The following is a 21,728-nucleotide window of genomic DNA, read 5'->3' as shown; positions in this document are numbered from 1 at the left end:
TATGTATTTCAATATGTATGTATGTACTTGTATGTATGTATGTATTTCTATACGTATGTATGTCTGTGTGTATGTACTTGTATGTATGCATCTGTATATGTATGTATGTATGTCTGTGTGTATGTATTTCTATATGTATGTCTGTGTGTATGTACTTGTATGTATGTATTTCTATATGTATGTATGTCTGTGTTTATGTACTTGTATGTATGCATCTGTATATGTATGTATGTGTTTACGTTTTGTTAGAAGGCAGGGATTTAATGTTATAGGAAGCGATATTATAAAACGTGTTACAAAACAGGACATACTCAAGTTCTCTGCCTCCATTGCCGTGAGATGCCGATCCATAAAAAAATAACCATGTTTTATTTAATGAATTTCCAGAGTTCAGTCTCGAGAGCTTTTATGTAATTGATGAGTCCAGTATAGGTGATAACGCTGTGAAGTCGCTCAGGATTTCCAAATAGCTGGGAAATTACAACCGTGGAACGATCCACATGTCATATATGGGAGCTGCCGGTGCGTGGATCGGTATATACCCGTGTCTCCCTCTCCCGTGTCACATGCTTTGTCATACAGTATGTGTTTCTGTATCTCTCGCACTCAGTTTTAGGGTGAGTTATGGTTAGTGAGCCCAGACTCTGCCTTTCACTTAAATGCCTGTTCTCTTGTTTGCACAGACATGTTCTCGGTGAGATGGTGGTCTGTAGCTTACTGATGGCTCCCCTTTAGATGTCCGCCAGTAGCTGAGAGAAGAGCCATCATCTTTAAAAAGAGCTGGTGTTTGAAACCGATATATTTTAATAACCAAATTCAAAATCCTTGTTATTTTTTTTTTTTTGAGTAATTAAAAGTAACATGAAAACTTACAAAACAATTCTAAGAATAATCATTTTTTCCAAATTGTTTTCTACTATTGGAGTTTTCTGAAATAAGTAAAAAATTAAATAATAATAAAATAAAATAAGATAAGTTGCCTATTCACGAAGCAAAGTAAAAACAGTTGCATTTTTTTCTTTTGTACGCTTGTGTTTGTCCTTCGGGTTATGGGGATGAGGATGAGTGTGGACGTGCAGTCTTTTGGGGTCAAAGGATGAAGTAACATGAGCATGTGGACCCCGTCTCATACAGGCAGCCGTTACCATATAAACCAACGTGGCAGCACAAGCCAGAACGTCATAAGACAATAAGTTATAAAGAAAAGCTTTAACAACCAATCCCAGCCAAGACCCCTCGGCGTCGTTTTGCGTTCGTATACCGGTAACGACAGGAATCCCACCTAGTCAGGAGTCTACAGTCCTGAGTGTGGTTGAGTCTGACACGAAATCCTGAATTTGAATCCTTGCTCCATGTTTCTATGGCAGAACGCGGCCAACGGCTGCCACGATGAAGATGAACCTTTCCTCCGGCACAATCCACGCCGCTTCGTCATCTTTCCAATCCAGTACCCAGACATCTGGAGAATGTATAAGCAGGCCCAGGCTTCGTTCTGGACTACAGAGGAAGTATGTAAAGTAATGGTGCTGTCTTGTCTATGCATTTGTGAGGTTACGCTGTTCCTAGAGGACTGGAAACACTTGGGCGCGTTAGCTGTTAGTGTTTAGAAGAATTTGGTTGGGGGTAAGTTTTGGTGCATCGCTACCAGACGTTACCATAGAAACAGAATTTCACGACAGCTAAGAACCATTCGGCCCATCCACCTTATTGGGTCTCTGGTCTGGACTTCTCAGTTGTATTGGCCCCGGTATTCTGTCACTGTGACCTCTACCCATAGAAGACACTATTTTTATTCTTGAGCTTACAATCCAGCGCTGTATACAGTAATGTACGTCGACAGTGACAGAAACCTGGTTTTATCTTATTTTGTTCCAATTATCCTTTATCTGACATCCTGGAAGCTGCCATTGTTGTCAGTCATGGGATATTTTGGGTGACTTTCCTTGTTTGTCACACTGAGCTGGCAATCTGAATGAAGTCTGTTCCTCCATAGACTATCATTAGTCAGAATGTCCGACTGGATAATAAAACTGAGCCATTCTATGGTTTGCTGCAGACCGTATGATAAGGAGTCTGGTGTTCATCTAATAGATTGGGGAATGATAACAGAGCGAGAACTCATACAGATGGCCAATATGCAGCTACCTGAACACATTCTATAAAAACTAGAAATATTTTAGGAACTGTATTTTTAATCTGATAACAGTAATACGAAAATTGGTGGTGGTTGCCCTTTAATTACGGTAACTGTAGAATTCTTGACATATGTATAATATGTATCCAATGACTTAGAATATGAAAAACATTGTGGGAAACGTTAATATTGGACACATGCCATCTTCAAGAGTCGAGAATATACTGGCTTAACCCGAGTTCTGTTATGGAGGTTAAGTTATTATTTCTCATGTGGTTTCCAAACGCATCTGATGCTTTCATACACCTGCTACTGGGGGACCCAAAAGCCACAGGAACCCTGCTGGTGAAGCTTCTGTTGGGAAAGCTGTCTCCCCACCATAGTTAGTAAGAACAGGTGCGTGCGGATGTGTGGTTTGGCCTGCAGACTACAGGAAAGGGTAACATGTTATGTCTATCCATATGGTTCCGTTTAACAATACAACACCAACATTCTGAATTCAGCCATGTAAACGATTAATACGAAACCACACAGCAATTTACAGGAATTCACAAAATAACTGATACTTTTTACTGGATTGAGTGAATTTGATTAGTATGGTCACTGCCTCCTCTGTCACAGATCTCTCTCCAACTTACACTTTAATACTTGCATAGTGCAAGTTTTTGGGTATGACATCATATTACATCATACCCTGGCTCTCTGTAGTTGTGCCACCCCTCTCGTAGTTATTATTATTATTATTTAAGCCTTAATATACCCCTGTCTGCCACCCAAATGTGCATCTTACAACTCCAAGACCTAAATATTACATGATATTTAAACATTTTATTAGTTTACGAGGAATAGAGAGATTGTGAAGTTAAATTAGTTTATCCAGCGGTGGGAAAGGGGGCTGATTGCTTCCTGGGTCAGTCTGATTTGGTGATTCTTTGTATCTTGGGTCCCTTGGTGGGACTAATAACAAATTGTCTTGATAATAAGAACAATATTCCGTTAATTGTATTTATATTTTCAGGTTGATTTATCGAAGGATCTTGCACACTGGGATACGTTGAAGTCGGAGGAGAAACATTTTATTTCCCACGTATTGGCGTTTTTCGCCGCTAGTGACGGAATAGTAAACGAGAATCTGGTATGTTTTACCTGTTTGCTAGTCCTTCTCTGTACTGTGGAGAACTAGCAATTAAATAAACGGGTTTTGTCAGGCCACGTATGTTTGTGTGTCTTTATGTGAGCTATGTGTGCACAGTTGTGGCCTGGGGCGTGCATGTAGGTGCCAATTACCAGCCTGATATTCCATACAGAACCTGCTCGTCGGTGACCAATAACCCCACTAGTCTGTCCCTGTCAACCTCAGTCCATGGAAAACAGATTCAAGTGGAGGAAAGTCGTGATCCCAGAACTGACCGATTATCTCTGTTTTTATGTTCTTCGTGGATCTGAACGTATACCCTTTCGGGAAGCCAAGATAACATTTCTAGTTTCCAGTTTTAGCAAATGCTAAACATTTTTCCGTAAGCTAACAGTTCTAAAGAATACACTTTCTTGGAAGAACTATGTCGCATTTCACCATAATGTCAGCTCACATCTCACGGACATATTTTAGTGGGTCCTTTTAGTTTTGCGTCTTGTCTCTTCTCATCTACACATAAAGTAGGGAAAGTTGCATCTACCCAAATCCGACTGGAGAGAAGCCCTAACCGCTTTCACCTGCCGCCTCTTCCTAACTGGCCTGCTCGCTTATTATGTCTTTGAGTATCCTTATAACTGCTAGATCACACAGACAGATTCCTGTGTCTTATTATAAATTGGAAATATATCACCGTTTGGGGTCACTTAGAAATGTCCTTGTTTTTGGAAGAAAAGCAGACCTTGTCTATTAAAATAACATGAAATGGCTCAGAAATCCAGCACAGATGGGGTTAATGTTATAACTGACTATTGTAGCTGGAAACGGCTGATTTTTAATGGAATATCTTCATAGGCGTACCGTGGCCTTTAATCACTCCCATCACTCCCGTGTTCCAATGGAAATTTGTGTTAGCTAATCCAAGTTTAAGATTAAACAGCCAATTGATTGTTAGAAAACCCTTTTGAGATTAAGTTACAGCTATTGTAAGCTTGTGAGCCGGGCTCTCTCCACCTAATGTATCGGTTTGTCTTAGTCTGTCAATTCCCATCTTGTCAGACCCCTTGAATATATGTATTGTTGGCGCTATGTAAATAAAAGATAACAGAAATTTCCATGTTTTCCATGACCCCAAACTTTTGAACAGTAGTGTATGTCGCCGTTAAGACTAACCGCCGTGGGTTCTTTCAGGTGCAGAGGTTCAGCCAAGAAGTGCAGATTCCTGAAGTTCGCTGTTTTTATGGCTTCCAGATTCTTATGGAAAATATTCACTCAGAGATGTACAGCCTGCTGATAGACACCTACATTAAAGATCCCCAGAGACGGTAAAGCTGTTAACAGATTAAACTGAATCCACATTACCCACTGAATTACCCACATAGTGCCTGGGACTGCCCTGCTTACTTTGGGGTTAATTCACTAAAAATAGTGGGTTGGGAAGAGTTTGATCAACTCCCATGGTTATAGTACACAGCATCATATACTTTCTCAGCATAGGCGCTAAGTTTGCGATGTGGTGTGAATAATGTTTGCAACAACTGGCTATATATTGTTTTCTTTTTATTTCAGAGATTTCTTATTTAATGCCATTGAAACAATGCCCTGCATTCGGAAAAAAGCCGAGTGGGCCTTACGTTGGATATCGGATAATAAAGCTACTTTCGGTACGTTTTACGTTATGATTTTGAGATTGTTGTTCTGATTGGTCGCCCAATTTAAGTTTCAGTAGGGATGATCTTGCAAGTCAAATAGGTAAATGTAGGACACGGTGCATGCAAACATTACATATTCACGTAGTGTGCAGACGTCGCACTTGTTTGTACGTCCTGACTTTGTTTTAGGGACAGCCTGGACTCTCCCTTTGTCTCAGAGGCCTGCGTTGCTGGTGTCATGCTGACTGTATGTAACACAGTCGTTCATAGAATAACTGATCGAACATTCTCTTCCTGCTTACACCCGCCAGAAGTTTGGGGACAGGAGAGCCTCAGCAGGGTCTTTCTAGACCCTGCTGGGCTCTCCTATCATTCCCCCTGCTGGCTATGGAGCCTTGCTTGCTGATCTCTTTGTGATCAGCACAAATAGATCAGGTGGAGGAGAGGGGAAAAATAGTTTCTCCCCCTTCCAAAAAATTAAAATAAAAAAATTAAGAGAAAAAAATAAATAATAAAAAACGCCATTGAAATACTGTCAGCTAGTAGTATACCTAGTTAATCCCCGGACATTAAATTTGAGTGATGGTGGAGTGCAAGCCAATGTCTTTTTTTTTTTTTTTTTACCAGGGGAAAGAGTGGTGGCGTTTGCGGCAGTAGAGGGTATCTTCTTCTCTGGATCTTTTGCTGCAATTTTCTGGTTGAAGAAAAGAGGTCTCATGCCTGGACTTACCTTTTCCAATGAGCTCATAAGCAGAGATGAAGTAAGTTTAGAGTGCGCTCATTATAAAGACATAATGGATATAAGATACACGTTAACCCTTCATAGCCGTCCTTAAAATGAACGCAACACCAAAACAAAGTGTCACATTAAACAAAGGTGTATTTGTGTTATTTTTGAAAGAACTCATCTTGCTTTAAGGTTTTAACAGTATGGTTCATATTATTATTATTATTATTATTATTATTATTATTATTTTATTGAGCACTGAACAATTTAAATGGGTCAGTTAACACACATCAGAAGTATACATTAATACATACAGACACGTGATTAGTAACATAAAAAAAATAAGGAAAAAAAAAAGTTTTTTAATTTTATGAGCAAGTCCTAAAATTAGCGCTATATCGTCACAATAATTGGCACATGGAAAGAGTACTGGCATGTTAAATGCCCATGGGGTGTCTACTTTTTTTTAAAGTATGATTTGATGGGGTTCAAATACGCCCCAAAAATAGGTCATGGGCACAGACCGACCAGATGTCCAAATGCACACCTCGCAAAGGTGCCCTTTTACCTCCCAAAAAAACCCATGCATGTGGGGTATCACTGCGCTCAGGAGATGTCGCTGAACACATATTGGGGTGTTGTGTGACAGTGACATATATCATGGGGCACAGTGGCATATAGGGGGTATAATGCATTTCTGAGGCAGAGTGGCAAGCCAGGGGGCAGATGTGCATAACTGAGGGGGCAGATTGGAAAAAAAAAAGGAAATAAAAACAAAATATTTTTCTCAATCATAGCTTTTATTAAAAAAACATTGTTCACATAGTTTAGATGAATTAACATTTACTGGTAAAACTTTTTTCCTATAGGGTCGTCTTATATTCAGGCTTTTTCTTTTTTTTCATAAATTAATATTCAGATTTTGGGGTCTTATAATCAGGGTCGTCTTATAATCGAGCAAATACTGTATATGGTTTCATGGGGTAAATTGAACTGACTGGCTTGAAAGATGCCACAACTGGCACATGGGGGCAGTATGACCAGATTTGGAAAAATGGTTTTGAAATAGCAATATGCTACTTGCACTTACTGCCCTATAACATGCAGAAAAGGCCCAAAACATAAAAAAACATAAAAACATTGAGTATTTCCAAACTCAGGACAAATAGTAGAATCTATTTAGCAGGTTTTTCAATTAGAAAAAGTCATTTTTTTCTCAAATGTTCACCATGTTTTATACTTTTTTCTATAGTAAATTATGATACAATCAAAATAATGACATCTAAAGAAAGCCCTTCTTGTCCTGAAAAAACCCCTCAATGTATAACTTGTGTGGGTTCAGTAAATGAGAGAGAAGAAAATTACAGCTAAAGACAAGCGGCGCATAAATGTTAAAATAGCCATTGTCACAAAGGGTACAAAAAATTAAATCAGCCATTGTTACGAAGGGGTTAATGTAAATGACTATTGTAGCTAGAAATGGCTGATTTCTAATGGAATATCTTCATAGATGTACAGAGGCCCTTTATCACTCCCATCACTCCTGTGTTCCAACAGCACGTTGTGTTCGATAATCTAATTGATCGTTAGAAAACCCTTTTCAATAATGTTACAGCTGGAAATGTCCATGTTTTCCATGAAAACAGCTGAGTGACACCAAACCTTTGAATGGTAGTGTGTGAATGTATATGTGATATATAATATAATATATATATATATATATAATCTGTCCCGCTCATTCATTCTGCACTGTTCTCGTTATGCAGGGTCTTCATTGTGATTTTGCTTGTCTCATGTTTCAACACTTGGTGAATAAACCCACAGAAGAAACCGTCACCAAGATCATAGCTGATGCAGTTGAAATTGAACAGGTATCAGACATGTTCCATAGCTGGGGAGCTGTTACCATAGCTACAAGTATTTATAATTCCACCTATAACTAATCATTTAAACTTTTCAATTGGTGTCATGCTTTTGGAGATACTTGGCCTTAAACCAACTACTTGGTTCTCTCCTAACCCCCCTCCCCCATACATTTCCAGGGCTGCATTTAACAAAAGGGGAGAAATTACTTACAGATAACGATTGCTTTTTTTAATCTGCGAACAGCACTGCGTTCCGTGGAATTCTATTTAAAATGATCCTGTTTCTGGTTTTATAAATTTTATGGACTTTGCCTCCATATTATCTAGATAGTAATTTATAATATGCTAATGTTACAGGAGTTTTTAACAGATGCATTACCTGTGAACCTAATTGGCATGAACTGCTCGTTGATGAAGACGTACATTGAATTTGTAGCAGATCGACTGCTAAACGAGTTGGGATATCCAAGGGTAAGAACTAGAATATTTCTTTTTATTTATTTTTTATTGTTTGCACTTTATGGTTAGCTCTGCTTTCGTGTTAGACCCTCCATAAATATACATGAATAGATACCTTATTACCAATGCAGAACATGTGTGTGTGTGTATATATATATATATATATTTATTGACTGTAAGTGTCTGATGTTGATTAGATCATTGATTTATATTTACATCTCTGCATTGCCAATGCAGACTCATGATATTTTTTTTTCTGTTTATAATTTGCTGTTTTTGTCTGAATTCCAGATTTTTCAGGCAGAAAACCCCTTCGATTTCATGGAGAACATTTCACTAGAAGGGAAAACCAATTTCTTTGAGAAGAGGGTTTCCGAGTACCAACGATTTGGTGTTATGGCGCGTGATACAATGGACAATGTATTCACTCTAGATGCCGATTTCTGATGGGCTTCCTAGTCTCTGGGCATTTGTAGATCAAAGCCTCGTGGCATGTTCGGATGGACAGCATGGCTTGTGAGATGACGTGATTTGGGCCTGGGTCTCAGTGCAGCCTCAATTTACTCGGCTTCAGGCCGGCAAAGTGTTAAACGAGGTTTATCCTGCAAACAAAGGAAAAACACTATATGCTGCTACGTCCTATCCCCGAAGTGTCCTTATGATGTGGGAACCCTCATATATATGCTATGGTTGTTTCTTTAGACGGCTTGGTATTTCTAGATATGACCGGCGCTGTAACAGTGCTATATACAACCATGCAAACACCCCGATGTTTTACATAATTCACAACAAATCTCACCTTTACAGAGTCTGGTGCATTCTGGGAAATACTGGGTTACGTGCCAGAAATAAGCGAGGTATGTGTAAGTGAATTCATAAATATCCTAAAGACGGTTTTGCCATTTTAATAATAATGAAAGCAGCATATATATATATATATTTAATATTATTATTTATTGTTTTATATAGCACCATCAAATTCTGTAGCGCTGTACAATGGGTGGACATACTACATACTACAAGTAGTATGTAACATAACAATTAGACTTAGAAAATAACAGGGGAGGAGGGCCCTGCTCAAAGGAGCTTACAATCTAGTGATACCTTCTAGCTGGTAAAATTAAGACTATGAAGCATCGGTGCCCAGGACCTTAAATACCAATTTCTCTCCAAATCACGCTGATTTCTACTTACGTTTGATTTATATTTTTCACCAGGCAGCTAATAGAAGGAAGTGCGATCTTAGGTCGTATAAAACGTGTAGAGCTAGTGCGCTATTCTTAGGATGCAGAACCACTTCGGGTTTTGTTTTCACGCGCCTTTTTGCTGCTCTATCAGTAGGTAATTGATTCATTGCACTATGTTGGCCGATGATATTGTATTTTACTATCGTCGGCATTTCCTCGTGAGAGTATTTATTTTATTTGCATTGCTTTTATTAATAATGATGGTATCATAGCTTCCCAGAAACGCTATACAAGGGATTTATAAATAAAAATATTGCCTACAAACGTTTATTCCCTAAATTTACCAACCAGTGTTTTTTTTTTATGCAAAATGAAAGGAATACTGTAGTCTCCATAATGTTGATTTTTCTCCATTTTTGCATGGACCCCAATGTATTTTACTGCATGCGGATTGGTGCGGACATTGTTTAGGTATTGGGAGTTATACAATTCATTAACTCCTCTGCTGGATCCAGGGAGCATTAGTATGTACATCTCTTACACATGCTCAGTAGCACTCACATTTAAGTCATATCCGTAGGACTAGCAGCAACCAATCACATGTGTGCTACCAGAATGTCAGCGATAGCATGCACATGATTGGCTAATGCTGCTCCCTTTGACTGGGCATGTGCAGTGAGTGTACATAGGAATGCTCCCAACTTTAATTAGAGGTAGCTGGGGCTGGAGTTAGAGTGCCAACACTTAATTCAAATAACTTAAGAATGCCTGCGTTGATTTGCAAGACGGACTCCAGTATGTATTTAACGTGAAAATAGCACTATGTTTAAGGGGCCTGTTCACTAAGGGATGCATCAATAGGCGAGATCTCCAAAAAGATATTTTAAAGGAAATTGTAAAAAGATACAACCTTTTAACCTCTACTGAAATGCAATTAGCGTCATCTTTTATATCTTAATTTATCAAGCACCCTCGGGACCCGTGACCTTGCGAAGCTCAATGAAAAATGAATTCCTGGACAGGATCGCCATCATTAATCTTGTTGCAGCGAGTTCACTGGTAGACGTTGGAAGCCTTGCACGAGCTTTTAATGAAACGTAGGAGACAGGAGATTAACTTTCATTAATGCTAAGTTTTATTTATAAATTTGTATTACAGTTGTCCAATAAAAGAATGGATTATTAAACGCGTTTGTTAATTTTTAACAAACTATTTTTTTTGTGATGATTTTAATAACAGAACAAGCCTGGACGTGTTTCTTGAAAGCAATAATATTACCAGTTATAGATATTAGATTAATAGGGACAGAACGTTGATCCAGGGATTTATTCTGATTGCCATATTTGGAGTCGGGAAGGAATTTTCCCCCTGGTATGGGGCAATTGGCATCTGCTTCATAAGGGTTTTTTGCCTTCCTCTGGATCAACACAGTAGGGACACAATATGTATATAGGTTGAACTTGATGGACTTTGGTCTTTTTTCAACCTTATGAACTATGTTACTATGTTACTATGTAACAATGTAACAGAAGCGTAAATCTCAAACACAGCTTCTCGGAAATGCTGTAAATGTTCATACATCATACAGGCTGTTTTTAGTTAAAAAATAATGTAATGTAACATTGCCATAGGTGACTTCTTCCAGTAACTGTATGACTGTCGGTATTCAGGAGGTTTTGCGCCGTGGCCTGTAGATAGAAGACATTACGGAATCAGTATGGATGTATAAGGCAAGTCATTATAATATGCACAGTTAATCGATAGAATAATTAGTGACAAACTGCGGTTTTCATAATGTTTGGTTTCTGATGGCTTTGTAAACTTGGAATGCTAGCAGCGCCACCCAACACTTTTAAGAGCTTTGAGGGCTCGGAGCAGCTCACGGAGACGCTGTTCTGCTACCTGTCCATTCCAGATATAATAGGGTGGAAGAGTCTCCCTTTTCACCTCGTTCTTCCCAAGCCTCCTTTTCATTAGTGTCTCCAAGTCCCCGTTTGTCACCAGTATCTTCATCCCATCTTAAAGACCTCTCTTCCTCTGAACCAAGGAAAACCAAACCGTAAATCGTAAAGTCCACATCCTTCAATGAGAACTATTTTATTACAACTACCTACTTGTATTGGAAACATTTATTTTAAATTAACCATGACCAAAGCAGGCAAAACTAGCGTGTTTTACCTGTGCAGAAATGATCTTTGTCCTGCTCACCCACTCTTACAGAAAAAGCAGATCAAGTGTACCCTCTATAAGGTAACACTCAGCCATTACATAGATCTTAAAGTGCATAACTTCAACAATACAAGAATCAATGGAGTCGAATAATCACACCGAACAGGAAGTTGAGATAACTGCTCCCCGTGGTATACACAATATTCAATAATCTACTTGACAATTTCAACTCCCTCATCACTCTTATAAAAGGTAAAAGCGGCCCTGTGTGATGCATTCAAGGTATGTGATCGGTAATCCCAATTTCAAAAGTCTACTGAATAACAAAATTAAAATTTTGGCTATTTGACCAATCCACTGGAAACGGAACGGAAAATTTTTATACTAAATCTACATTTCACGCTCACACCTTTGTGTGGCATCTAATGAATTAATGGTTATTTGTACAAAAAAAAAACAACCTGCCCACAGCTTCCACTTGAAATCCAAATGATGCGCGACAGTATTAATGCTGACCACCAGGTGGTGCTATTGTTCCATGTTTTCAACCCTAAATAAATGGCATTTACAGAAACTCTGCAGAGGCAGTTTGTTTACCGCTGATAATTAGAGAAACAAAAACATACTCCAATGATATACATCATCGCCAAACATTAATTGTATACATAAAACCATTAATTCAAATGAAAATCTTAGAATATTACACTATTGTACTACGGTAATTCTACATGGCGGCTTGAGGCTCCGTAATCTGATTTTCAAGAATAGGAAGGCTAATTATTTGTCATTAATTAACAAAATAAATATGGTTAGATGTATGTGCTACAGTTATTCTCCTTTTATTTGAAAAACATTAACATTTTCAGTAAATAAATTAGGTGTTAGCAAAGAACAATGGTGGAAGTAAGAAAACAAGAAGGTAGTTATTTTTAATTATAGTTCCTATTCTGAGTAAGAAGGTGTTTGGATATCATGTAGTTATTTCAGTTCTGTATTCCTTGCATGGACTGTTTAATAAGTATATGAGATCAATGTATATTCATTTAAATATACTATGCTGGGATTCTAAACTCCAAATGAGATTTTAATTCCTGTTATCGTCACTATCACAGGGATACTCATATATGATATGCATGTTCTGTCTTTGCATACACTCAATGGAGCTTTTTTTGCGTAAGATATCTGGAGAGGGAGCCCTGGATACAAATTGCAGGGAGGTCACACAATTTTGTGGACAAAAATTATTTCCACTGTCAAACTCGACTATCTAATGAAACCACAGCCAGGGTAACTACTTAGATCCAGAGACAGACATGGGCACATGTAGGGTGCTGTGGAATATGATGGTCCTATACAAATGAATAATAATAATAATAATAATGAGGTGAGATAAGATGTTGGTAAGGGGTAGGCACCCGCTGGCGAAATACCAAAACTAACATAGAAACACAGAAACATAGAATGTGACGGGAGATAAAAACCATTCGGGTCCATCTGGTCTGCACATTCTTCCGGATGTAGAGACTTAATCAGCCCTTGGCCTCGCCTTAGATTCAAGGTAGCTTTACTATAAACACATGTTTAAATCCCATCACTGTATTAACCACTGCCACTACTAATGGGAGGCTGTTCCATTTATCTACCACCTTGTCTACAGACTAAAACATCCTTATGTTACATCTTATCCTCCATTTTTAGATTATGTCCTCTTGTCCACCTTCAGGACCGGTGATATTTGCTGAAACAATTTGTAGAATAAATTCTTCCCGATGCATATGGCTTCTATATAGTGAATGAAATACAGAATGAAATCCCTACCTGCCGAGCTAAAGATCAATGCGTAGTGATTACGATCAGCCCCATATCTACAGGTAAGGAAATTGGTGGAATTACACTGGAAGTTAAGTAAATTCATCGTGGTAGCGGAGGATAATGTTAGTGGTAAGAGAGCCAGACAATGCCGTGAGCTTGTTGCCATGGCGATTATACGGAACGGTTTTTAAAAGCACTCCAAGGCTTGTCTACTGTGTTCCTTTTAAATTTACAATGCTCATTAATTTCACTCCGAGAAACAACTGCACTTTACTGCCGGAATGGCTGACATTTGCGTGATTCTATTCTCCAATTGAGTCTTTCAATCACCATATGCACTTACTTCTAAAAAAATAGATCTTAGAAAACACGGAATCAGATATTATTTCAAATCTGTGTTTATTCCTACGGATGGGTGAAACCTCTTATTCTAACATGTTCTACATTTTTTTGTTAATATGTTTGCTTTCCTCTGTGACACACTTTGTCAGGTTTTAGGAACGGAGCACAATTTCCTGGGACGCCGAGCTGTTCTCTCAAGCGAATTTCACATAGACGAGAAAAAAGAAAGAAAGTCTGCGTTTTGACAGATCTAAAACTGATATAGAAATGTTCATATTTTGTGGCTGAGCGCTCTGGACGTGTAACCCCCCCCCAAAAAAAAGAGTCATCAATCAGGAAGGAGATGAAGTGACCTGATTTCTATAAATTTACAGTACAGAAAAAAGTATGTTCTAAAAACAACATTACATTTATTTGCAAAAAAAACATATTTTTTTTATATTTCTTCAGGTTTTTTTTTTAAATCCCACGCGTGCTATATTTTATATTAATATGCACAAAAATTATTATTTTAGAATTATTTTAGAAAACATCTGAAAGTCTCATAGGATCATGGGCTGGTTGGGGAGATCCTCTGATCTCAGGTGACTGGCCCAGGGATCTGTAATGTGCTGTTCTGTGTGTAGGTGCGTGTAAGTGTGTGTAGGTGTGTGCCATTGTTACTGGATGGGGGAAAGAAACTGATGGGGCCACTTGGCTTTACCTGCCTCTCAGGCCAGAAAGTGCTTGTCCTCCCCTGGTCCAAGTGGAATTTTAGGGGAGAAATAAATGACAATGGCAGGAACCGGTGGCAGACTCATGATTTAAAGTGTCAGTGCCAATTGTTACAACTCTAGTCCAGGACTGCAGTCATAGAAATCTGTCAGGAAAACATTACTTGGGACACATTTATATTGGTCCCCTCTGTCTAATGTATCGGTTCGTCTTAGTCTGTCATATAAATAAAAGATAATAATAATAATGTAAATGTAAACAAGTCGGAAAAGCATTCAGCTTTTGGGAACTGCCCTGTTGGCCCGTTGTAACTGCCCCCTGTCTGGCTTTTGGGGCAGTGGGGATCACAAGCCAGTTGGAGATCCTTTGATCTTCTCTGATGGGCATACCTGAGAACTCTCCAGGTTTGACCCAGAGAACTCCAGGTGAAGCACTGCTTTTCTGGTTCTCCGGGTCAACACTTGAATCCTTTAGATGGGGCTGTTTACCGCCCCATCAGTGCGAATGTCCACTGACATCAACAGAAACACCCCCAACAACATCAGGACCGCCCATTGAAGTCCGCAGGACCACCCACCAACATCACAGGACCGCTCGCTGACGTTAGTGGGCAGTCCTGGCCGTGTCCCCCAAGGTGCGGCTCCGGGTAGCCGGAGCTCAGAAGTTACCAGGTATGCTGATCAGGGAGCTGTAAGATCAATGGAGGTCAGCTTAGTTACAGCACAATGAGGAAGAGATCAGGAACATAGTCAGGGCCGGCCCTACCATGCTCCAAGCGGCACTTTTGAAGAGGCCTTTTTTTTTTTTTTTTTAGGCGGAAGAGAGAGAGGGGCCCCCTTCTCTCCTCTGCGAGCCCTCTAGCTCGGTCTCGGTGCCGGCTTGTAATGCTGAGCGGCGGAAGATGACGTAATTTCCGGCGCTCAGCAGTGAAGCAGCGCACACCGTGGCAGAGCAGGGAGACTCGCCGCAGGACTGCTGAAAGGTAAGTGAAGTACAAAGGGGGGGGGGAGAGGAAGGGTAGATAATGACCCCTGGCGGTGGGGGGTGGTATTTTAAACTTCGCCCCAGGCGGCATTATATCTTGGGCTGGCCCTGAACATAGTATATATTATGTAGTTCAGTAGTTGTATACACAAGAAACGTACATTTATTTCATTTTTATTCAAATTTACTTATTTTTATTTAATTTTCCCTAACCTTATTCATAGATTCTAAAAAGTTTCCTGCTGGAACAGTGATCTCATTTCAGAAGATTTGTACCTCTGCTGAGTGGAATACGAAGGGTTACAAATAACTTTTAAAAGTGCAATAACCCTAAGCAGAAAATGTGTTAATGCCATTCCTTATTTAATAAGACCAAAAATGTCATAGGATGTGTTCTTTTGACAGATACGCTCGTGCTTGCCCTTTTGGCAAACTTAAAAGTTTTAGGAACAGCTGCATTTTATAAATATTTCTCCCTCTATGGCAGTTTTCAGACATTATGCAAAAAAAGAACCAAAAAGGACTTTTCGTAGTCTCCCTGTAACAAAATGTACCGCTTGTGCAGCAGTAGTTAAGACGGGGATCTCTTATTAAGTTCTAGCTGCCAAGTTAGACCACCTCAGATCTGGGAGCAATCATACGTTGGTGGGTGTTATAGGCAGCAGCTCTGGATATGTACGTGGAGTGGATGGCCGCTATAGACCTTAACCTGATGTGTAACAGGTGGAGCTGGGGAAGGGGATGAGTAGAACCAATGGTCATTTTACCTGCCTGTCCGAAGACTCCGGTTATGATCTGTGATCCCAGAGCGCCTATAGAGTTCCAAGCGATGCACACTTCTGTATTCATTACTTATATGCTTGGCAAACGATGGCTACAATTTGTGAGTTTAGCTAATCATTGACGTTCTCTATGGACTAAATACTAAATTCATCCTTAGTTCCTATATTGGTTGCCAACTCCCATGGACACTTCCCTTGTGATCGCAGATAAGCTAGCTTAATGAATAAATATACCACATGGCACTGTTATATGGAGTCTCTGGCGTATTATCCAATTTCATTAGTTTCTATGCTAATTAAGCCACTTTTAAACCCTTTTTATTCATAACTCTCATTGTGTTTGACAGGCTGGTGTTTAGGCTGTGAGTGCCCATAATGTTCAATGTTCTGCCATGTATTGTAATGCATATGAAGACTGCATTGGATCCGGCTGTATAAACTGGTCAGGCTCAGGCAACCTTAGTTGTAGCTTCAATCTACAGTCACAGCTGACAATATAGAGAGAAGTAGAGCTGAGTACTAACTGGGCTTCACCTGGAGTCTTCATGTAAAACACTGGTTCCCAGGGGCTCCGGGTAAGTGTTTCCAATCTCAGGATGAATAGTGTTGGTTGGCCACACCCACTTTCTTACCTCTTTAAAGTCTACCAGGGACTAGCCCCACCCCATGCATGGTTAGCCCAACCCCTTAGTCAAGCCACACCAATTTCCTTGCCTGCTTTGAAGATCATGAGAGCTCTGGGCACCCAGCAGTGGGAGATAAGGAGACGAGAGCAAAAATGTACTTTTTAGATTATTTTTCGCACGGTCAGGGTGACCCACCTAAAGCATGTTCCATTAAAATAGAACAGCAAATGCACCTCAATTAAATTAAAAAAATGTCACTTTCAATTTTAAACCTGAAAAGTGCTGGGATAATGAGAGTGAAATAGTTAACTTTATGACTTAATCCACAGGAGGCTCATTAAAGAGACATTAACGTTTATCAGAACAGAATTTACTGAGTGCGCAACCTCGGGTAATACTAACATTACCGACGGTACTTCGTGACTTCAACGTTTCAAAAACTTTTGCAAATTAGGTTATTGGATATAACCAGATGGAATTCCCAAAATCCAAAGAAATAACATTTGAAATCACAATCAACAAGTAGAGGGTAAACTAGGTAACTTATGAAGTGTGACCTAATACCAGGGGTGATGCCAACTACAGCCCAGCAAGTAATCCATGCTAACATATAGGTTACAAATCTCAACAACCTTTTCGCTCATATTAAACGCACATCCAAATCGGTCAGGAAAGGCAGATTTAGAAGAATGGATTAGGAGAAAACAGCACAAGAGATGGAAGTAATAATGCTGACTTTGCCACAGCCTGCCACCTATCTCTGTAAGTAGTATAAGGTAGACATAAGCAGTTTTAATAAATGTATTATGGTGCCATTTTAATTAACAAAACTGAAGAACAATTCTAATAAATCTTATGAAAAGTTGAACATATTTTCTTTTAAAATTTTAATAAAAAGTTAATGTTTATATTAATATGGAGTAGGTAATTATGTTTAAGGTAGCCATTATTACATTATTAAATGAATATTATATAAGCGGTGGGGAGAAAATCTATTTTAATTTAAGCATAGTGTTAATGCTTCCTCTGCCGAGGTTATTCTGCGCATTCAAACGAAAACCTAATATGTTAAAAGATATTTTTTTTATTTGTAATTTGTAGTAATCACAGGGAGAAATTAAAAATGACTTCATTAGCTTGTTTAGATTTACATAAACGTTGCTAACTGCTGTTAATACCAGTTTAGTTTCTCAATCCCGCTGATCCCCCTAATCTCCAGCCTGGAGACATTATTAGTAACGACTCTCACAGACTTGCAAATATCGTGAAACCAGGGCTACCCACTGATGCGTATACCACAATAAATGTCATATCACCTTATTTTCTGCTTTTAGAAGTTATTTGTGGCCTGAATACGTTTTGTGGCCAAATTCCATGAAGAAGAGATTAATGATGAGTTCTGTAATTTTATTTTTTTTTCTGTGTTGGCCCAATAAAAGGTATCAACTTGGAACAAAGACTATATTTTTCCCCCTGCTGCAAAACTCCCCAACCACCCCATTTAAATTATGGAGGACTCCCCAACCACCCCATTTAAATTATGGAGGACTGTGACCATTTGCCAAGTAAACACTATCCTATACAATCCCAGCCTAGTTATATCTTGCATTATCTCACTGGTTAACAATGCATGGTGCAGCCAGGGAACTAAAATGTTATCTTCACACAATTCTGCTTACAGTTTGTAAAACCCATAACATCCATTATAGTTGCCTCTGGCACTTTAAGGCCAGCAGCTGCCGTAAGACCGCTGGACGCATGCGGCTACGTTATACGCTATTACACTTTTTGCGAATGGGATTTGCCGCATCTGCAGCAATAAAAGGACACGGGAGATGCCATCAGGACTGAGACAATCTAAATCTGTTACAAATTAGAAAAAGAAATTAGAAACAACAAATAAAATAAAAATCTTTAATTCTTTAAAGTAGAACAAAAAGTATAAAACTGTTAAATCCATTTTATTATGAAAATAAAATAAATTCCTATAATTTTATTTATAATCCCATACATTATTATTTTTATTATTATTATTAGTTCTCATGGTATACATTTTTATATTGCTTTAAAGTAGCTTTCTGTTTAAATGTAGGAATGCTGTGAGTGAATATATTACAGGTTGCTGGAGATAACTGTAGACCTTCATATGATGACTTTTTAGCTTAAGGGCATTTCAATATACAGTTTTTTTTGTTATTCTATAAAATTGAAAAGCTCGCTGTAGTAGTCATACAATATTTAACAAAAACACCTGGGTATCAAACTGCATCAAAGAAAGCAAAGTTTTAAACTCTTCCCGTTTCTATTAAGTGCTTGTTTCAGATGCCTGAATTCAGTCTAAGGGTTTGGAACCAATTTCCCTACCCATTGTTTTGTTATCTTCTTATGAAAAATAGTTTTTCTTTTTTTTTTAGAAATTAGAAAAAGTAGTAAAACACCTGTTGTATACGCCAAAAAAATCCTTAGCATCTCTGCAGGAACTGTTTTGCATTTAAATTGTACTCAGAAGAGATTTGTATGGATTTATTTTGCAGAAATGATTTATGTAATGATAAAATTTAGGTAGGGGCTATAAGAAATAAATTTTCGCAGTTGCGATAGTACTTTTTCTATTAACCTCTTTGTGACAATGGCTGATTTTATCTTTTGTACCCTTCGTGACAATGGCTGTTTTAACATTTCTGCGCTGCTCGTGTTTAGCTGTAATTTTCTTCTTTCCCGTTTACTAAACCCACAAAAGTTATATATTGTTTTTTTTCAGGACAAGAAGGGCTTTCTTTAAATGTCATTATTTTTATTGTATCATATAATTTACTATTAAAAAAGTATAAAATATGGTGAAAAAAAGGACTTTTTCTGATTTTTACTTGATAAATATTTTACTCCTCTATAAAAGCTAATGAAAATACATGCAAATAGATTTTTTCTGCATGTTATGGGGCAATAAGTACAAGTACTTGGTAGAAGGGAGCAAAGCCAACGACAAGAGCAAAGTAATGACATTCAGTAACCCATATCTTATTCTGAAATCAATATTTGGACAGATGACTTAGTTTATTGTGTGATAAATTTGTGTCTTAATAAAATGTCCTACTGGGATTGTATCTATGACTGGAAGTTCTTGCTTCATATCTCAGATGGAGAATAAGACAAATAACATAATCCACGTGTAAGCTTCATGTATTTACAGCTCATATAAAATTTATAATTATCTAACCTCATAATGTCATTATATTATATGAATTTCTCGAGTGCCAGCAGATTCTATAGCCCTATTAAAGAAAGGGAACAATGAAAGTTGACAATATTGTTAAAAATGACAATATACAAAACTTGACAATAATAGTGATATACATTGAGAACGGCTAGTACAGAAGACAAAGACCTTGTTATATGGTACCATTTAGTTTGTTAATTTTTTAATGTTTTATGTACCCTAGAAAGATAATATCTTGTCATTCAGTGTGGTTAAGAGTTCAGTTGGGGCCACAACAGCCTCTATTCGCCTGGGAAGGCTTTACAGAAGATTTTAGAGAGTTTCCATGGGAATTTTTGCCCAGTCATCCAGTAGAGCATTTGAAAGGTCGTATACTGATGTTGAACGAGAAGGTCTGTCTCAGCATTTCAACTAATCCCAAATGTGTTTGGTGGGGTTAATGTCAGAGCTCTGTGCGACCGGTCACGTTCTTCCATGCCAAACTCATCCAACCATGTCTTTATGGACCTTGCTTTGTGTGCTGGGGCACAGTCATGCTGGACTAGAGGAGGGTCTTCCCCAAACTGTTCCCGCAGAGTTGGAAGCAGAGCATTGTCCTAAATGTCATTGTATGCTGTACAACCCCTGAAAAGCAGCGCCAGACTATTATTATTTCTCCAACAAACTTTACAGAACACACTGTATGAATTCCAGTAGGTAATATTCTCCTGGCATCCACCACACCCAAGTTCGTCCATCAGACTTCTAGATAAAATGTGATTCACCACTCCAGGTTTCCACAGCTCCAGAATCCAGTGGGGTTGTTCTTTACACCACACCAGCCAACACTTGGCATTGCAGATGTGTCCATCCTATGACAGCGCCATGTTTAAAGTCACTGAGCTCATTCCACTGCCAATGTGTACTTTGATACACTTTGGGGGGTGTCCACATATTTTGGCCATAAAATGTGTGCTTATATATAATATAGATTATAAACTGAACTTTACACCAACAGTTTATTCAACAATGTCAGTGAAGGCTGAGAATTTCTTTTATACATTTTATACTGGTAAAATCTGCTTTCATTTTGATGGGCATATTATCCCAGATCAAAGGACAAAATTAATTTAATTCTTCATGGTTTATTTTCAATCTTCAAACAACATGTGGAAAAGAAATCTGAATATAACCGACCAGCACTGACCACATATAAAAAATATTTAAGACTTAATATTTCAGAACAATGAGCCACATTTTCATGACTTAAAGAGGAAAAATAACAAAAAAAGTCTTCAAAATGGTTTAATGGTTCATAGCGAGATGAAAAGCTGTTCATTTACTGGGTTCAGATGTGAGCTTGCATATCCCACCAACGGACTGTTGCAGATTCCACCAGGTGTACTCTCTTCATCATCTCTCTTGGACATGGACAGTGGTGGGTAAAACCTTTGCCCAGATGTTAAAATTGGAAGAAATTGACGCTTGCAGAAAAAAAATGTTTACGGATAGAGTTTCCAAAGTTGGAAGACATTTGCGAATACTTAACACAGGGAGAAAAACTGCCTTTTTCCCAGATCTAGACACAAATATGTGCACGGGTTAAAGATTAAAAATGCTCAACTCTGTTTCAAACTCTCAGATTATGAATAAACCCTTCTTTTGTATTGGCAATCAGTAATATAAAGGCAATAAACCATAATAATTTATCTATTTTTGGAGAATTGATATACTGGGTATACCAAGAAATGCAGCAATGCACATCCTTACAGTTAAATAATAGTATAGGGGTGTGATTGATACAGTAGTATATATAGTTGTATATAGTATAGTTCCTTACAATAAAGACCTGTAACGCCAATGGCTATTATATGTTTTACATGTCTAAACATAAACATTTACTTTCACTTGATTTTTAACTACAGCCAATTGCATTGAATTCAAAAT

General features: G+C 38.3%; 1 protein-coding gene across 1 annotated transcript; it reads left to right on the top strand.

The window, feature by feature from the left end:
- The first annotated feature begins 1,394 nt into the window (after positions 1-1,394).
- On the top strand, positions 1,395-8,416 carry LOC149305605 (ribonucleoside-diphosphate reductase subunit M2 B-like). Its single transcript, XM_089477308.1, has 8 exons — positions 1,395-1,508; positions 3,153-3,269; positions 4,458-4,591; positions 4,836-4,930; positions 5,546-5,679; positions 7,412-7,516; positions 7,868-7,981; positions 8,261-8,416. The coding sequence occupies exons 1-8, from the start codon at positions 1,467-1,469 to the stop codon at positions 8,414-8,416; spliced, it is 897 nt and encodes a 298-aa protein (XP_089333434.1). The 5' UTR covers positions 1,395-1,466.
- The last annotated feature ends 13,312 nt before the right edge of the window (positions 8,417-21,728 follow it).

The sequence above is a fragment of the Sceloporus occidentalis genome, unplaced genomic scaffold (assembly GCF_023333645.1).
Source record: "Sceloporus occidentalis isolate IW3139 unplaced genomic scaffold, rSceOcc1.0.p SCAF_11, whole genome shotgun sequence".
Taxonomy (NCBI): domain Eukaryota; kingdom Metazoa; phylum Chordata; class Lepidosauria; order Squamata; family Phrynosomatidae; genus Sceloporus; species Sceloporus occidentalis.
The sequence above is the reverse complement of the archived record's forward strand: the minus strand, read 5'-3'. Positions and strand labels throughout refer to the sequence as shown.